General features: G+C 39.4%; 1 protein-coding gene across 1 annotated transcript in view; it reads left to right on the top strand.

Moving 5' to 3' along the window:
• Positions 1-19,685, top strand: part of wdr47a (WD repeat domain 47a) — a 36,687-nt gene that overhangs the window by 11,520 nt on the left and 5,482 nt on the right. The window contains exons 8-14 of the mRNA XM_017699163.2: positions 5,215-5,442; positions 8,190-8,250; positions 11,547-11,707; positions 13,388-13,557; positions 13,831-14,001; positions 14,079-14,210; positions 15,376-15,594. Of these exons, the coding sequence (XP_017554652.1) occupies positions 5,215-5,442; positions 8,190-8,250; positions 11,547-11,707; positions 13,388-13,557; positions 13,831-14,001; positions 14,079-14,210; positions 15,376-15,594 (1,142 nt within the window). The remainder of the gene's footprint in view (positions 1-5,214; positions 5,443-8,189; positions 8,251-11,546; positions 11,708-13,387; positions 13,558-13,830; positions 14,002-14,078; positions 14,211-15,375; positions 15,595-19,685) is intronic.

Here is a 19,685-nt window from a genome sequence, read left to right as displayed (position 1 = left end):
AGAATACGAGTGGCTGCTTATTTCCCACATCTCCATTCATGAGATGACTGACATGGGGTGATCAGTATGGCTAAAAATTGGCTGAAAAAAAAAAAAAGCAGTGTGAAGATGTGGTCACAGGTACCAATTTAACAGGTTAAAAATTTTGAAACCTGATAATATCGATTATCTGAAATAATTTGACATGCTTAAATGTTCAAAATGGTTATGTGGTCATAACCATTTTGACCCATGTCATTATGTCCCATAAGTGAGGCAGTCGTGGGCTGGAGGTTAGGGATCTGGCCCTGTGACCGGAAGGTTGCCGGTTCGATCCCCAGGGCCGACAGTCCATGACTGAGGTGTCCTTGAGCAAGACACCTAACCCCCAACTGCTCCCTGGGCGCCATGGATAGGGTGTGTGTGTTCACTAGTGTGTATGTGGTGATTCACTTCACGGATGGGTTAAATGCGGAGGTGGAATTTTCCCGGTTGTGGGATCAAAAAAAGTATCACTTAAAACTTAAAATAAACTGGACTCCAGTAGTTTGTTTTACTTAGTGCTTTAGTGATTGCTGTCAGTTTTACAGAGTATATTAGTATTACAGGGATGGTAAGTTATCAACTGTGAATTGCCAAATATGATTTTTAGTTCTTAGTTGTCAAATTACATTCATTCAGCACCAAACAGGTGCAAGACCCAAACAGAAGACCGAATATTCTTTATTCCCTCACCATCCATATAGTTACCAGGAGTCGCAACCTGAAGGTGCTTAATAATTAATCATGATCAGGTACTGTTAGTAGGTATACAGAGGGTTATGTCGACATCGTCTTTGTGCTGTATGTATATGTGATAGAGAGACAATCCTCTCTGTTGTGTGGACTGTTCTGTAGCCACATGTCTGAACGAGCCCATAAAATCCGCAGTCCCACCCATCTGACTGTTTCTCCACTTGTTTGGCTGCAGTGTCCGCTTAAAAAGCGCAGGCCTGTGGTCGTGCCTTACACCAGGTTAAGGTCATTCGGTTTCTGTTCCACATAAACTGTAGCTCATAATCATTCTTGTGAGTACTTGGTTGAACTTGATTACTCAATTGATGAAAAAATAAACATTGATTAAAATTGCTACATTTCTCTAAAGCACTTTTCAGACAGGATTAGTTTTACCTGAGGAGGTGAGGTGACACTCCTGTGTCGGTGAAGCTTTTGTAGCCTGTTACCTGCTATAAAACGAGCCATAGAAATAACCCCAGGATAAATAATCCTGTGCAGATTGACAAGTCTGTGAAAACTCTGCCTTATTCAGTGGAAAAGGAGTTTCTTAAGTGTAGAGGCACTCAAATAACCACTTGTGTTGTTTGTGGCTAAAAGCAAGCCATACCTTAAATATATCTCAGAACATCAAAATGACATGCGTGTAATACTTTTATTAGGGCTATTTAACAGGTATAATTCAGAAACATCATTGGAACCTAATCTGAAACTGACAGTTTCCATAGAGAAACTAAATACTTAAATGTGGTAACAAGTAAATGAATGAACTAGTTTTTTATCAACCTACTTAAGTGCTTTAAATGAATGATTCTTTCAGTGTCATTTTTTGAGTTGAATTAAACTAGTTTAACTACTTGTTACTTCATGAAGTTATTTTTTAGGTTCAACTGACAAGCCATTTTACAGTGGAATTAGTCCGACAATAAGTCTAAAAAAAATCTTATTCAGATATTAAAAAGTAATGTTTTTTTCTAATTGAATATTTGAATATTTGTCAGTAAAGCTATTTAATAGTTGCAATTTGTAGTGTTTCAGTTTCATTCAATTAAAAAGCATAGACTAGAAAACAAAGTGAATGAATCCTTATTTCTTCATTCGGTCATTAGAATGAACAATTTGAACTTCTGATCCTTGTAGAATATATTATATGTATTACGCAGACTGAAGACACATCTCTTTACACAACATTTAAATGAGCATTGAATTATAAGCTGCATTTATATATTATATTTTATTGTATTGCACTGTGTATTGTAGTTTACTGTATTTTATTATATTGTATTGCATTGAATGCCACAGAGTTCTGTGTTCAGCTCTGTTCCTTTTTCTCTCGGTATCTACAGTGACATTTTGTTTCTAGCAGTATCTGAGCTCAGGACCGTCTTTTTCTCTAAGCTCTTGGTAACTAGTAAAGATACTTTCTCTAGATTGACAAAGCACTTCTTGTAAGACGCTCTGGATAAGAGCGTCTGCTAAATGCTGTAAAAGTATTAAAGTTACTATTCTGTAGAAAGTGAAAACATGTAAAAGTTTGGAGCCCTGGACTCTTGGATGATGTGGCTGTTAAGGAAGAGGCTTTGTCCAAACCAAGCTTAGGCTTAGGTTTAGAAGTTCTTCTCACCCATGTTTATTCTCAGATATGGTGTGGGTTCACCTGAGCAGTGGTATCGTGGGTGTGTTTTAGGTGTCTCTTGTAATAAACTCTGCCTAGTTATGATAATTTTGTCCCTTAAAGCAAATTTCAGTTACTTTGTCTTTGTTTATATACAATATTGTTTTGATATTTGTGAAATGTTGGCCAGTTCTATTGGGATTCTAATGAGTTGTCTGTCTTTACATTGCAAATGTGGTTTAGTAGTAGTTTATTTGAAGCTGTGTTTTGTTTGTTTATTTGTTTGCTTTCACCCTTTTTGATACCACGATTCTAAATGAACAAAGAGCATTTCCAGAACTCTGCAGGTTCCAAAATGTGTATTAAATAATGAATAATGCAGACAGACAGTAGGGTGGAGAGGGGGAGGGAAGGAGGGGAGGAGGGAGGGAGAGAGAGAGAGGGAGAGATCAAACACTCATTGTCCTGTGACACAGTCAGATGCTGAAACTTTATTGCTCATGACATAAGCTGTTCATACAGTAATGTGCAGAAGTCAGAGCACACCCTTCATTTATTTCATTTTCAGTCAAAACAGGCATTAAATACAGATTATTTTTGTTACTTATTTTAAGCATTTTTATGTTTCACTTGCTTTCAGTTTTTTAAATCTGCAAGGATATTTTGCACACATTCAAAGTTTGGTTGCCAGAATCCCAAACTCATCCAGTTATTTTGAGGTCTAAACTCTGGAGTGGCCAATCAGTTGTTCTGAAAACACCAGCAACTTCATTGTTTGCACTGTTGTTTTCATTTTTCTTCTAATAAATAAACAACATTTTAATTCTTTTTTTAAACTACAATTTTGGAAACTCCTTCCTTGTGAAAGTGGATTATCTTGTAGTCAGAAATATCTCCTGGCACTGAATAACTGCTGCTTCATGGCAATTTTGACTAGGATTTAAATAAATGAAGGATGATGTTGTTGATATCACTTGAATGTGTAAAAAAGATGCATAGAATCTCAGAATTAAGCCATATTTTTCAAGCTTTCCTAAAGTTTGAGCTTCTGTTTTTAGGGCTATTTTTCAAGAAAAAGGCTGACTGAAAGGTGTTGCCATGGCAGCAACAGTAACCTTGGTAGTGAAGTGTACTCATGTCATTGTATTCTTTTGTGTTTTTGGAGGGAGGGAGGGATGTGGAAATGAAGAGAGGAATGAGTAGCTAATGAAAGGGGGATAAGGAGGGCGAAAAGAAGACCACCTGGGGGTCTGCAGATGGTGCACTTAGAGTCCAGGGAAGGGGCGGAGGGGGACCCCAAGGGAAATACACTCAAGTACATGCATGAATATGAGGTCATATCAATATAAACACCTACACACAGAGCTTTGTCTCTCAGCAGCTCAGGGGATGAAGCTTATTGAACATGGTTAGTAGACTAACCTGTATTTTATTATTATTATTAATATAATTTGCTATCTGGATCGTTTTTAATATCCACATCATATCTGAGTGCTCATGAGTGAAGATCTGAGAGCTGATTATGGTGGTCTAATACTATTATGCTAATGAAAACACTCCATTAGTACAGAAGTGTATTCAGTACAAAGGCCATGAAAGGATGAAAGAAAAGTAATGTAGTAACTCAAGTGTATTGTAGGTTAAGAACTTATTAACCTGACAACCAGCTTGTTTCTGGTGAGAGCAAGGTTGAGAAATTGCTCACAAAGTAATTGAGAGTGCTTGTTGGCCTCACGTACACAGGTTGCTGGTCTGCATGTCTATTTAATTCAGATGTAGTGCATAGAATCTGAATTGATATTCATGCTCCAAAAATATGTTCTTTCACTGCTACTGTTTCAAGGTTGAACAAGCTTTAAAGAACTTTGGCTTGATGTGGAGTGTGGTATTCATTCCAGATGATAATTATTTTCAACACATGAAAGATGAGGAAGGCCCTACTGTTTAAAACAGAAATTAACTTTGTGTTTGGATTTAAAAAGTGCAGCTAATGTATTCTAGTATTGAACTTTCATATGCTGCATACCAAATAAACTACAAAAGCCTGAGACCACCTGTTATTGTTGGCTATTAAGAACATGTTATTCGTATTTCAGAAAATGTTTCTGTGGAAATAAGAGATAAATAAGATGTAGAGAAAACAGGACTTTAGACAAGTGGGAAAACCTGGTGGATCTCCAACCAAAACAAGCTCCACTCTTGCTTTGCATCTATCTGTCCATCCTTCCACTGTGCGAAGACGACTCAACATTCTTGAGTCTGAAAGAAGAGGAAATAGACAAAATAAACAATTGCCAAACAAAGAAGCTGCTGGTGTTTTCTGAATAATGGACTGACCATCCCAGAGTCCAGACCTCAGCATCACTGAATGTGTTTGGGTTTAGTTGGATTGTGAGAAACAGAAAATGCAAACAACTTCTAAGGCTGAATTTTGGGGGTGTGGTAAAATATCTCTGCAGATTTGTTGGAAAAAACTGAAAACAAGCCTTCTGACAAAAAGTCTCCCTTTGCTGATGCTGAATGAGTAAGTTGTATTAAATGGCTGTTACAACTGTAAATGTCATTTTTGTGATTTCAAATATGTGAAATATATAATGCAGGCTAAATTTGTGTTTTGACAAAAATAAAAAATATGTTGTTTGCTACAACAAAGGTCTGTGAAGCTTGTTGAACTTCACTGTTGCTACAGAAAAATGTACTTTGGACCAAGCATGGCTGGCCAAAGTTATGGCTCAGTTATGGGGGTACTGAAATAACTGGTGTCATATGTCAGAAGATGTTTTTGCATTTGTGGAGGTGCACACATATACATATGTGCTTACATGCACTTATATATACTTATGCAGGTCCATTCAGAAGCTGGAGGAGCTGAATGTGGGGATGGATGATCTAGGAGAAGAGGTTCAGGCTCTGTCTCTACAGTGTAATGGTGGAGGGGGAGAGATGGATAGATCAGCAGTGACAACCACAGACACCCCACATCCCAAGGAGGGAGTCTCCAGCAGCACTCCACAGAAACCAGGATCCAGAAAAGCTATACAGCCCCCTGCTGAATCCCCAGTGTTACCCCAGAGGTGAGATCAGACTTGGTTTCTCTAACAGCACACACATGCTCAATTTAGCTGGGTTCTGTAATTTTAGGCCTCGGGACCTCCATGCTCTGCCTGGAGCCTTCACAAATGTATTTGTTACAGAACTAAGGGTTCACCTGGCCTGATCTTCTAAGACTATAGTCCCTGAACCTTGTTAACATGTTACATGTTTCACCCCTGATCTTTTGCACGTTCCTTGTCATACACGGTTTCATTCAGAGGCACATTCACCCGCTCTTCCGGTTGTTTAAGAGTTAGATCTAGTGTTACAGAGATCTTTTATACTTATACTAAATATTGTTTCTAGTTTGGCTGTAAGAAGAGTTTTCATGAATGAATATTTAGTTAAAAAGTATCAGTGAAATATATGAATAACTATAGATAAATGTTTTCTCTTTGTTGACATTTAAGAGATGTGTAGAAAAGATGGTCAACGTGGAGAGAGAGAAATAGCAGTATCGAAAAAACTTCTCTGTTTCCGTTAATAGCAGTGTTTACACTTCTTTTCTTTTGTTATCTTATGATTGTGTTTACAAGACACACCCATGATCATTGCTGAATTCCTGCAAGTTTTGTTGACATGCAGATCCATGCATTAAGCTGAAAAAGTAAAAACTGCAGAATTTACAGGTTAAACAACAATCCTGCAATGCAACTTTCTTAAGCCACAGATCTTTACATGCCAGTGCTTCTGAACAGAACCAAACATTTCTTGCAGTAATATGCAGAAAGGATTGAATAGCTTGAGTCATTCCCTTAAAACTGAAAATGTGTACATAGATGTTTGATTGAAGTAAAAAAACTACGTTTACATGCAGACCAATAGTGTGATTAGTCAAAGACTGCTAGTCTGACTAAAAGCAGATTTACACTGTGCAAGAATCATCACAATAATGCTGTCACAAACAAAAATTGCAAATTGTGAATGAATTCTATTATAGTGACCTAAAATTGGTGGTCTTTGATCGTTAACATGACATGCCCCAAGTCAACCAATATCCTTCATCTGTGAACAAAGACCGCCTTTTTTGTTTATGAATATCAGTTGATATTAACCTAGACTAGCCCTCAGTTGACACATAGAGTGATCGGCAGAGAAACGCCAGAGCTAATTACCCCATAGTTGCTAAAAAAAAGTTAGGCTGATCAAGTTTATTTTGGAGAATGAGCATTCCATGTCACCCTTTCCCCACAAGGTGACAAGCTCCAGCCTCTCATTATGAACCATTTAACATACGTTTTTCAGACAATGCATTACTGCTACTGTGCTTTGTTTTTTTTGTTTTGTTTTTTTTGTGTAGATTTTCATGTAGCTTTTTCATCAGAAAGAGAAAGCAGATGCACAGTGTTGTCATCTTCTTGTATCATAAATCCATTATCAGAATGGATTTATTGTTTTTATTTTCTTAGACTAAATTAACTTCAACAGAGCAATAATAAAGGCGACTGCAGTGTGAAGTGTATTTCCATTAGAGCTGTGTGATAAATATAATTTTTATTGGTATTGTGATTGGCGTTTCCACGATTATCGTTATTGTGATTGGAGTTTCTGCGATTATCGTTATTGTGATTGGAGTTTCTGCGATTAGCGTTATTGTGATTGGAGTTTCTGCAATTAGCGTTATTGTGATTGGATTTTCCGCAAGTATCAGAGTGGCAATGACAGGACATATCAGATTATCTGAATATATTGCTGGCGCAAACCATTAGAAGCCAGATGAGTTCTTCTCTGCTCAGGGATTAAACCCTGCATTTCCATGCGAAAAACGAGGAAAAAAAACAAGCATTGTTCTTGTGTGCCTATAAAAAATTCATATAGATTTATTTGATTTTGTAGCCTTTACAGAACTGACTGACAGTCTCTCTTTTATTTAATATTATTTGTTAACTTTGTCTGAGAACATGGCATAAACAAGGATCAGAGGAACCTTTTCTCCAGGTTAGAGTTAACTTAGTTGCTCTACGCTAACATCCAGTTATTTTACTTTTTTATTTTATTTTAATTTAATTTAATTTTTTAAATGTAGTTATTATAGGGAGTCATTTTGAGACAAGCTTAAGTTCTAAGGCACATAGGTGTGCATTTTCGATTCAGTTCACATAAAGTAAATTAAGGGGAATCCGTGAGGTAAAACTAGCATTAAAGTGCGTAGCAGAGAGAAATAACACCGGCAGTTTCTTAAGAAACCTCTCTCTGTCTCTCTCAGACTGCTGGTGCACGAGCCAGCACACTTCTCATACATACATCCCAGTTTCCCTACATATTTTTCAAGCTGTTTAATGGTCAGTTAGTCTTCTCTAAATATCTCTGTTCTTTTTACAATGATTATTTACAATTAGATTACTTGTCCATCATCAACAATATCCAACTACACTGCCCTATCGCCCAGGCCTAGTTTATGCATCCAAAAAAAAAAAAGTCTGTATTTGTGTCACATCCAGTCAGGCACACAATTTAAATTATAACTCATCGTCATCATGATGTCTGACGGCTTCATTGAGCATCGTGTTTTATGTCAATATCGTACAGCCCTAATTCCTATTCATGTGTACGTTTGCTGAAAAAGTTAGTGTAAAAAAAAATCTGCGAACCTGCAGCTTTGTTAGACCACATTCTTCACCTGTGTTCTTTTACAATATTACATTATCATAGTCTGTATAGGAAGATGTGGTGCTTGATGAGTGTGAGGGAGTTTTCAGGAATGTGTGTGTTGTGTTTTGTTGTGCAGTGGACAGAAGGAGAAAGGAGGACACAGTGATGGAAGCATGACACGCACTAAAGCAGCAGAGGTATGTAACTGCAGCAGTCAACACACACCCTGACACTTTTTGTTGTACTTTATTGGCCTAACTGTTTAAATTGCAAACAATTACATGCCACTGATGATTAGATATTGTAGCAGTGGTTATTATAATAACAAGCTATGGCTCGGACCAGCAATGGATTTATCAATACTTCCCTGAAAAAGTGGAATTTATTATTTTTATATTTTTGTTTTTTGAGGTGTATGATGAATGTGAGAGTGTTTTACCCCTCTGACTTCTTTGGTCTTGCTTGTTACACTGATAAAACCATGCTGCTGCCTTCCTGGTGCAAAATTAGTTAAATAAAAAAGTAAAAAAGTCAAAGCCTAGTACATTTGTTTTTAATACCCATATAATTTTAGTAGGATACAATAACAGTAAAAGAAAGCTACAATAACCTGTTGGCTGACTTCACAGTAGGTGTAAGAAAGTTAACATAAGAAAACAGGGTTCAAGAGTATAATGGGTTGTTCTACTAAATTGATTCAAAGTCAGAGTTGAAAACACATTGCAGTCTTTTAAGTGACTAAAATCCCTTTGCTTTAAGTGACCCTGTACCTTCATGTTTATTTAATTAGCAGAAAATGTGTTTCTGTAGTGACGATTTGTTTCACACACTCACCCCAGTTTTGAGATTTGTGATTGGGGTTTTCAGATTTGAGATTTGAGACACATGTACTTCAAAACAGCAGGACTGCTCAGGGATGCAGTCTCACTTTCTGTTCTAAAATGCAGGGGTGTGGCTAAAATAAGGCTCCACCTGTGAAATAAAACTCAAATGTTTCAGTAGTGACATAAAAACGTGAAAAGTGTTTTTTAAAAAACTAAACTTATCTTTCAACTTCACTTTAGAGGAAATCAAAAATCATTTAAAGAAGTGTAAAAGTACTTTTACAAAAGTAGCATTACTATTAATCACTAATTGAAATGTAGGGGTTAGTGTTTGGGACAGACACTTCCCAATAGAAAGCCCTCTATAACTATCACCATCTTAATGAATGTCTTGAGTGTAAATAGATTATAGCACAATCATAATATAGTCAGTATTCACAGCTTGCAGTCATGCGGTGTGTTGGAGTGTGGAAAAGCAACTTTTACCATTGAAAATATGGGCTTTCTCAGTACATCACTGAAGTGATTTGTGGGGCGCTATGTATCGTCATGAATAAGCTTTAACCCATCACAGTTATGAGAGCATTACGATGTGGTGACAGGAAACAAGCTCACAGCTACAGAGCAAGCTTGCACTAATGTAGCTAACCTGTTTGAAATGTTTGGGCTGCGCTGTAAGCTGTTAAACAAGATAGATGATATTAGTATTTAAAATTTTCAGCTGTGTCAAATTTACTTTTGACATTTATTTAATGAACTCTTACGTTTACTAATCGTCCCAGTCCTAAACAAATCAGTTGTAATACATATTAAAACAATACTTTTGTTTATGATCCTCAAGTCCCTCTCCTCCTCTCTCTTTTGTTTTCTCTCCTTCTCTCTTTCCCTTTCTCTGGAGGATTTGGTGTTTAATTACTGCATTTTGCTAATCCTCTTGGAGTGCATCCAGTGCATACAGTCTCACAAGTAACAGCAGTGCTCCACGCCAGTTGCATTCTGCATTTCAGTTATTACAGGGTTTGCATTTATATGTAGGCAAGAATATAGTGCAAAACAAAATAAATAGAAAAGCAATTGGCCCTGGAGACGAAGAGAGCAGCACACAGTGGAAATCCACCCAGTAAAGAAGAAAGAGACAAAGAGAACAAAGGGTGGGGCCCAGCAGGGCCGTGACATCTTCTAACAACTAGTCTTCACCCAGTGTGGGCTCTGTGAAGGCTGATTATGATACCAATTTACACAATTTAACACTGATCTTAAATATAGACCGTATAGAGTGTACACCACAGAGATGTGCTTTCTGACTAATTTCAATATTTAAGTATAAATATGGATATTCAGTTATTCTGAAGTAAGAAGAAGAGTAAAAAAGTGTTTCAGCTGATGTTAAGATAACATAGTCATTACTCATAATAAACAGAGAAACCTGGTGCTAGGGATGCAGTGAAATACCGGTTTCAGAGTATACAGTTATATAAAAATCGATGGTTATCACACCATGTGCATTTGCTTATTACTATTATTAAGCAAATGCATTATTATTACCGGTATTTAAAAAAATGTAACTGAACAGTGAATCTCACCTGTGCATGCATCTCTCCTTTCCTCCTCGGCTGCCCATTGAAGGTCGCTATCTAATTTGGACCAGACACCTGATTTGGATTACGCATGCACAGCAGATTTATGTTCTTTTCTATATCTTTTTGATAACGTTCCTGTGTCCTTAGTCCAAATCAAGTTGGTTGAACACTTTAACACATGTGGAGACCAAATTGGGATTCCAGTTCAGTAACCAGAATGCTTCAGATCCGGCTTAGTAACCATTAGTGTTTGTCTGGTTACCTAAAAGACTGGCTGCCTTTGTGTAGATTTCAGGCTTTATGTGGTTTACTTTGGCTTTCTGTGGTCTCAACATTTTATTCAATGTAGTGAGGGTAAAATGCTGAGAAGCGTGCTGTGAAGTGCTAAGAAATTGAACAATGCTCAGAGACATCGCGCGCAATAGTTTTTGGGATATCCAAAGTAATCCCACACATGCAGTGGACAAAATGGCAGAGATAAGGGAGACTGATCAAAGTTTGTGTCCCATTTATAACTTTAATGACTAACGAAAAAATGTGAACATTTAAACATTGATCATAAAATGTTGCTAGCAGGATAATTTCTACGTCCTTGGCTACCAGCTGCATCTGCATTGTCTGTCTGTTTGATAACCTCTTGGACAATCAGACACACACTGACCCTGTTCTGACACCAAAGGAAAACACAAACACAGGCTTGTAACATACAATGTTATATACATTTTAATCACAAATACAAGCAAAACTGTCACACATCCTTACAATTGTGTTAAAATTGAACAGAGCTTCGCTGAAGCGTTAACCTGTGTATTTTCTCTTTGACTTACCTTGATGCAGCTTCATGAAAACCCTAATAGCGATTTCAGTTTTTAAACACAGTTATCTGGAGTGGTTAACCAAGTACCCATGCCCTGCCCTAGTACACCAAATATAAAAAGCTATTGTACAGGAAGATTATCAGCAGTGTGGGTGTCCTCATAACCTGATATCAACGCGCAAAGAATTTGAATATTGGTTTGATGTATTGATGACCTGATGTATTGGTTGACCACTAGTAACAGCCTGTCTTGGTGTGCTTTTCCTCTGTAGCAGGGGGAGAAGTGTAAGGCGAAGTTTGTAGCAGTGGGCACTCTGGAAGACACTCAGGCTGTGCGTGCTGTGGCCTTCCATCCGTCAGGAGCGATGTACGCTGTGGGTTCCAACTCCAAAACCCTGCGTGTGTGTGCTTACCCTGACACACTCGACACCAGGTATTCACACACGTTATTATTCGCATGATCAGGTGTTTTAGAACAGAGATGTACAGGGCTGTACAACACAATGTACAGGGCTGGAGTTTCCAGAACCAGGGTTGGGAAACCTAGAGATCTAGCTATATGGGTCACCTTGTTTACAGTGTATCACAAAAGTGAGTACACCCCTCACATTTCTGCAGATATTTAAGTATCTTTTCATGGGACAACACTGACAAAATGACACTTTGACACAATGAAAAGTAGTCTGTGTGCAGCTTATATAACAGTGTAAATTTATTCTTCCCTCAAAATAACTCAATATACAGCCATTAATGTCTAAACCACCGGCAACAAAAGTGAGTACACCCCTAAGAGACAGTTCCTGAAGTGTCAATATTTTGTGTGGCCACCATTATTTTCCAGAAGTGCCTTAACTCTCCTGGGCATGGAGTTTACCAGAGCTTCACAGGTTGCCACTGGAATGCTTTTCCACTCCTCCATGACGGAGCTGGAGGATATTCGAGACTTTGCGCTCCTCCACCTTCCGCTTGAGGATGCCCCAAAGATGTTCTATTGAGTTTAGGTCTGGAGACATGCTTGGCCATTCCATCACCTTTACCCTCAGCCTCCTTTATAAAGCAGTGGTCATCTTAGAGGTGTGTTTGGGGTCATTATCATGCTGAAACACTGCCCTGCGACCCAGTTTCTGGAGGGAGGGGATCATGCTCTGCTTCACTGACAGGCTGACCCCCCACCTCTTCAATCTCTGCAGCAATGCTGACAGCACTCCTGCGCCTATCTTTCAAAGACAGCATTTGGACGTGACGCTGAGCACGTGCACTCAGCTTCTTTGGACGATCAACACGAGGTCTGTTCTAAGTGGACCCTGCTCTTTTAAAACGCTGGATGATCTTGGCCATTGTGCTGCAGCTCAGTTTCAGGGTGTCAGCAATCTTCTTGTAGCCTTGGCCATCTTCAAGTAGCGCAACAATTCGTCTTTTAAGATCCTCTGAGAGTTCTTTGCCATGAGGTGCCATGTTGGAACTTTCAGTGACCAGTATGAGAGAGTGTGAGAGTTGTACTACAAATTTGAATACACCTGCTCCCTATGCACACCTGAGACCTAGTAACACTAACGAGTCACTTGACATTTTGGAGGGAAAATGACAAGCAGTGCTCAATTTGGACATTTAGGGGTGTAGTCTCTTAGGGGTGTAATCACTTTTGTTGCCGGTGGTTTAGACATTAATGGCTGTATATTGAGTTATTTTGAGGGAAATTGAGAGAAATTTACACTGTTATATAAGCTGCACACAGACTACTTTTCATTGTGTCGAAGTGTCATTTTGTCAGTGTTGTCCCATGAAAAGATATACTTCAGTATCTGCAGAAATGTGAGGGGTGTACTCACTTTTGTGATACACTGTATATTCACCATTTTGTTTATCCTGCTAATTGACTAATTTGGAAATTGACATTGGAGAAGCGGGCTGCTGTCTTGTTGGGTTGCATCTGAACTGACCCTTTCAAGACAGCTGATTAGAATAGCACAGGCATTTCTGTTTATTCTTAATCTACTTTTAAATTTAGAGATACAGTTAGTGTAGGTTTATCAAAGTTATTATTACTGTTACATTGTCCTCACATGCTAAATGATTGAGCTTGTTCCTTTCTGTATTTGTCTGTGTTTCTTAGTGGCTCTAATGCATCTAAGCCCCCAGTGGTGCGCTTTAAGAGAAATAAGCATCATAAAGGTTCCATATACTGTGTGGCCTGGAGCTCCTGCGGTCAGCTCCTAGCGACTGGCTCCAATGACAAATACGTCAAAGTACTGCCCTTCAACCCTGAAACCTGCAACGCTACAGGTGAGCACAGAGACAGAAAAGGAGGCACTTTCACCTGCTCTCACTTCTCTCTCATGCTTCTGTTGTTTCCAGATTCTAGTAGGAGGTTTTTCACAGTCTGCTTGCACTATTTCTCTTTCTCTTTCTCTTTCTCTCTATCTCTATCTCTATGTCTCTCTCTCTCTCTCTCTCTCTCTCTCTCTCTCTCTCTCTCTCTCTCTCTCTTTCTCTTTTTCTCTCTAACTCTCTCTTTCTCTTTCTCTCTTTCTTTCCCTCTCTCCCTCTGCCCCTCAGGTCCTGATCTGGAGTTCAGTATGCATGATGGGACTATTAGGGACTTGGCATTTATGGAGGGTCCTGAGAGTGGAGGATCTATTTTAATCAGTGCTGGAGCGGGAGACTGCAACATCTACACTACTGACTGTCAGCGAGGACAGGGGCTGCACGCTCTCAGTGGACACACAGGTATGTATATCTTCTCAGTCTGCTACACCCAGTCACATTGTTTAAAAGCTCTTATTAGCTGTGCTGTTTGTCCTCAGGTCATATTCTCTCTCTGTATACGTGGGGAGGCTGGATGATCGCGTCTGGCTCGCAGGATAAGACCGTGCGCTTCTGGGACCTGCGTGTTCCCAGCTGTGTGAGAGTAGTGGGCACAGCCTTCCATGGGTCAGGTGGGCATCCTTCATTTCATTTAACCCCTTAAACCATGAGGGCACATGAATATGTGCCCAGAGTTCCTGTAGATCCTTAAAAAATCTTAAAATAAGTATTGAAAATTTCAAGTCATAAAATGTTTCATCTTTTTACTGTTAAATCCAGGGATATCCGATCCAGGCATATTGTAAAGGATGAGGTACCTGCTATAGTAAGCTTAGTCCAGTTCAGATCCTTGGTTTCTTTTTTACATTGTTTACTCCATTGTCGTAGAGGTGCTGAAAAAAATAAACATTATTCCACAACCTGTAACCATTACAATATGTAATGTTTCAGAATTAAGTGATGTAAATAACTGCAGTATTGAACTGTGTGAAGAGGAAACTTCAAATTTATAACACTGCAGCTCCAGTGTTTCTACTGTGTTTAAACCAGCCACTTTTTGTCTAAACGTGGCAGCATAAATATGTGAGAGTGTATTCAGGTGGCAACGGTTTTCTGCTTGGCTGTGGAAGATATGAGAGTGCGTGCAGCTAGAGACAGTTTTCTGCCACTTGCCATGAGCAACATGGCACCAAAACCATGTATTAAAAACACTACACCCTCGAGTTGAAAACAAACTATCAGAACATTGTTTTTACCGGCTGCATACACCATGTCTGATATAAAACTAATGTCAGCAGAAACCTTAGCCTGTTCAAATATAAGAAAGAGGAGCAGTCTGCTGTAGGATGTTAGAGCAGCATGAAATAATCCACCCTGTAGAATGGTTATTTCATCTAAGAAGTCTAAAGGTAAAACTATTGGTTCACAGTGCCTAACACTATGCAAATAATAAGAAATTAAGTGATTTAAATGCACAATAAAGTAACTGGTAGCCAAATCATCAGATCGGTCAATTAATATGGATGCTAAGCCAGTGTTACACACTATTAAATGGTTATTTAACAAAGAAAGTAGACTATAAAAAAAGCTAAACATATCAGTACAGAATGTCATGTTATGCTCACAGTAACATAGACTGATTTTGCAGTAGTACCTAAATTGTGCAGATGGCACTCATCTAGAATAATATAGCATAAATAATGCATAAATAATAGCTAGCATAAATAATGAGCAAACATGAATGTTTTAAATGTCCCAAAATGCCTGAATCTGCCTCGTACCCTGGATGTGTTCTAGGCAGTCCTGTAGCCTCAGTGGCGGTGGATCCGAGCGGGCGTCTGTTGGCTACAGGGCAGGAGGACAGTGCCTGCATGCTGTATGACATCAGAGGGGGGCGAATGGTACAGACGTATCGTCCACACACCAGTGACGTTCGCTCTGTCCGCTTCTCACCTGGAGCACACTACCTCCTGACCGGCTCCTATGACGCCAAGGTCATCATCACTGACTTGCAAGGTAATTACATGCCACATCTCAGTACCACATACAACATCTGCAGCTTTAGGCACTTACCACCTTATCACCTAACACAACTCCACTTCCAACAGCCTTCAGAAACTCTCACTGCAACTGATTCTCACCTGCACTACAGCAAACTCACCCACACTACTGTTAGACAACTCATCTTATGGTTTACAAGTTGCTGGTGTTTTGAGCATAAATTCTGCAATAGTTTGCGCTGAATCTGTGGTGATATGAACTTCTGTTTGTTCTTTTTTTGTGGAAACGTGGCACAACGTGCAGTATCTGGTTTATTGTTAAATAAGGAATTTTCATTCTTTTGCCATTTGGACCACTTGTATATTTGGTACTGGAATCCGATACATATCTGATATGTGACAGTACACCTTCTGTGTGAACAGCCAGATTGGACTTCATTATAGGTTTGTGCTGGCGAGAACAGACTCCTGAAAATTCCTGTTACTATGGTTACTTTTGCAGTCTTTGTTTTGGACTACAAGTGGGATAAGTACTGCAGTGTAAGCAAAAAAAGCACAGCAACATTTAATGGAAGACATTCAACAAGCAGCTATTCACAACCAGCTTTGCTTTCTGTAAAAAGAAGTAAAATAGGAAGTAAAAAAAAAAACAGAAGGAGAGGAGTGAAGGGAGCTTTACTCAGCAGAAGAGTGAAGGGAGGTTTTCTCAGGTCAGGTGTCCTGATCCAGTAGCTTATTGATCAATCTTATTTGTCACTTTTTCACCTTCAAACATTTGGCCTCATTCACCAATATCTTCTTGAGTGTGTAGATTCTGTCCGTACCTAAGAATAAATCCCAAATAAGAAAACATTGATGAATGTTTACAATTGCACTATTGCACTTTACTACTCATTTCTGCTGCAGATAATCATGTTCCCAGCAAGGCACAGCACTATCCATCCATACCACTGTAATTTATACATTGCGTTATTTCTTGATTAATATATATGGTTGTATATATACTCTTTTGTATTTTTAATGTTATATCTGGCATTCTTAGCGAGGAGCAAAGTAAGTTTACATTTTTCATTTTCATTTCCTCTGTACAAATGACAATAAACACTTTGAACTTGAACTACATTATAAGAAGAAATTTCTTCTTAAGAATGGTCTTCATGGCAGATAATTGAGAGACATGTCTCAGATTTGGGTGCAATATTTACACACACAGATATATATATAATTGTGTGTGTGTGAGTGTGTGTGTGTGTACACGTGTGTGTATATCTCTCTCTCTCTAGCTCTCTCTTATATAATATATTTTATATATTTATATATATATATATATATATATATATATATATATATATATATATATATATATATATATATATATATATATATATATATATACAGTGGGTTGCAAAAGTATTCAGCCCCCTTGAACTTTTCAACCTTTTGCCACATTTCAGGCTTCAAACATAAAGATATGAAATTGACATTTTTTGTGAAGAGTCAACAAGTGGGACACAATCGTGAAGTGGAACGAAATTTGTTGGATATTTTAAACTTTTTTTAGAAATAAAAAACTGAAAAGTGGGGCGTGCAATATTATTCAGCCCCCTTGCTTTAATACTTTGTAGCGCCACCTTTTGCTGTGATTACAGCTGCAAGTGGCTTGGGGTACGTCTCTGTCAGTCTTGCACATCGAGAGACTGAAATTTTTGCCCATTCTTCCTTGCAAAACAGCTCGAGCTCAGTGAAGTTGGATGGAGAGCGTTTGTGAACAGCAGTTTTCAGCTCTTTCCACAGATTCTCGATTGGATTCAGGTCTGGACTTTGACTTGGCCATTCTAACACCTGGATACGTTTATTTGTGAGCCATTCCATTGTAGATGTTGCTTTATGTTTTGGATCATTGTCTTGTTGGAAGATAAATCTCCGTCCCAGTCTCAGGTCTTTTGCAGACTCCAACAGGTTTTCTTCCAGAATGGTCCTGTATTTGGCTCCATCCATCTTCCCATCAATATTAACCATCTTCCCTGTCCCTGCTGAAGAAAAGCAGGCCCAAACCATGATGCTGCCACCACCATGTTTGACAGTGGGGATGGTGTGTTCAGGGTGATGAGCTGTATTGCTTTTACGCCAAACATAAGTTCGATTTTGGTTTCATCTGACCAGAGCACCTTCTTCCACATGTTTGGTGTGTCTCCCAGGTGGCTTGTGGCAAACATTAAATGAGACTTTTTATGGATATCTTTGAGAAATGGCTTTTTCTTGCCACTCTTCCATAAAGCCCAGATTTGTGCAGTGTACCACTGATCGTTGTCCTATGGACAAAGTCTCCCACCTCAGCTGTAGATCTCTGCAGTTCATCCAGAGTGATCATGGGCCTCTTGGCTGCATCTATGATCAGTCTTCTCCTTGTTTGAGCTGAAAGTTTAGAGGGACGGCCGGGTCTTGGTAGATTTGCAGTGGTCTGATGCTCCTTCCATTTCAATATGATCGCTTGCACAGTGCTCCTTGAGATGTTTAAAGCTTGGGAAATCTTTTTCTATCCAAATCCGGCTTTAAACCTCTCCACAACAGTATCTCGGACCTGCCTGGTGTGTTCCTTGGTCTTCATGATGCTCTCTGCGCTTTAAACAGAACTCTGAGACTATCACAGAGCAGGTGCATTTATACGGAGACTTGATTACACACAGGTGGATTCTATTTATCATCATCAGTCATTTAGGTCAACATTGGATCATTCAGAGATCCTCACTGAACTTCTGGAGTGAGTTTGCTGCACTGAAAGTAAAGCGGCCGAATAATATTGCACGCCCCACTTTTCAGTTTTTTATTTCTAAAAAAAGTTTAAAATATCCAATAAATTTCGTTCCACTTCACAATTGTGTCCCACTTGTTGTTGATTCTTCACAAAAAATTACAATTTCATATCTTTATGTTTGAAGCCTGAAATGTGGCAAAAGGTTGAAAAGTTCAAGGGGGCTGAATACTTTTGCAACCCACTGTATAAACATACACTGCTCAAAAAAATAAAGGGAACAATCAAATAACACATCCTAGATCTGAATGAATGAAATATTCTCATTGAATACTTTGTTCTGTACAAAGTTAAATGTGCTGACAACAAAATCCCACAAAAATCATCAATGGAAATCAAATTTATTAACCAATGGAGGCCTGGATTTGGAGTCACACACAAAATTAAAGTGGAAAAACACACGACAGGCTGATCCAACTTTGATGTAATGTCCTTAAAACAAGTCAAAATGAGGCTCAGTATTGTGTGTGGCCTCCACGTGCCTGTATGACCTCCCTACAATGCCTGGGCAGCTCCTGATGAGGTGGCGGATGGTCTCCTGAGGGATCTCCTCCCAGACCTGGACTTAAAGCATCTGCCAACTCCTGGACAGTCTGTGGTGCAACGTGGCGTTGGTGGATGGAGCGAGACATGATGTCTGATTCAGGTCTGGGGAACGGGCGGGCCAGTCCATAGCTTCAATGCCTTCATCTTGCAGGAACTGCTGACACACTTCAGCCACATGAGGTCTAGCATTGTCCTGCATTAGGAGGAACCCAGGGCCAACCGCATCAGCATATGGTCTCACAAGGGGTCTGAGGATCTCATCTCCGTACCTAATGTCAGTCAGGCTACCTCTGGCGAGCACATGGAGGGCTGTGCGGCCCTCCAAAGAAATGCCACCCCACACTATTACTGACCCACTTCCAAACCGGTCATGCTGAAGGTTGTCGCTCTCCACGGCGTCTCCAGACTCTGTCACATGTGCTCAGTGTGAACCTGCTTTCATCTGTGAAGAGCACAGGGCGCCAGTGGCGAATTTGCCAATCCTGGTGTTCTCTGGCAAATGCCAAGCGTCTTGCACGGTGTTGGGCTGTGAGCACAACCCCCATCTGTGGACGTCGGACCCTCATACCATCCTCATGGAGTCGGTTTCTAACTGTTTGTACAGACACATGCACATTCGTGGCCTGCTGGAGGTCATTTTGCAGGGCTCTGGCAGTGCTCCTCATGTTTTTCCTTGCACAAAGGCGGAGGTAGCGGTTCTGCTGCTGGGTTGTTGCCCTCCTACGGCCTCCTCCACGTCTCCTGGTGTA

This window comes from Pygocentrus nattereri, chromosome 19 (genome assembly GCF_015220715.1).
Source record: "Pygocentrus nattereri isolate fPygNat1 chromosome 19, fPygNat1.pri, whole genome shotgun sequence".
In the NCBI taxonomy this organism is placed as follows: domain Eukaryota; kingdom Metazoa; phylum Chordata; class Actinopteri; order Characiformes; family Serrasalmidae; genus Pygocentrus; species Pygocentrus nattereri.
Note: the sequence above shows the minus strand (reverse complement) of the source record. Positions and strands in the feature narration are given on the sequence as shown.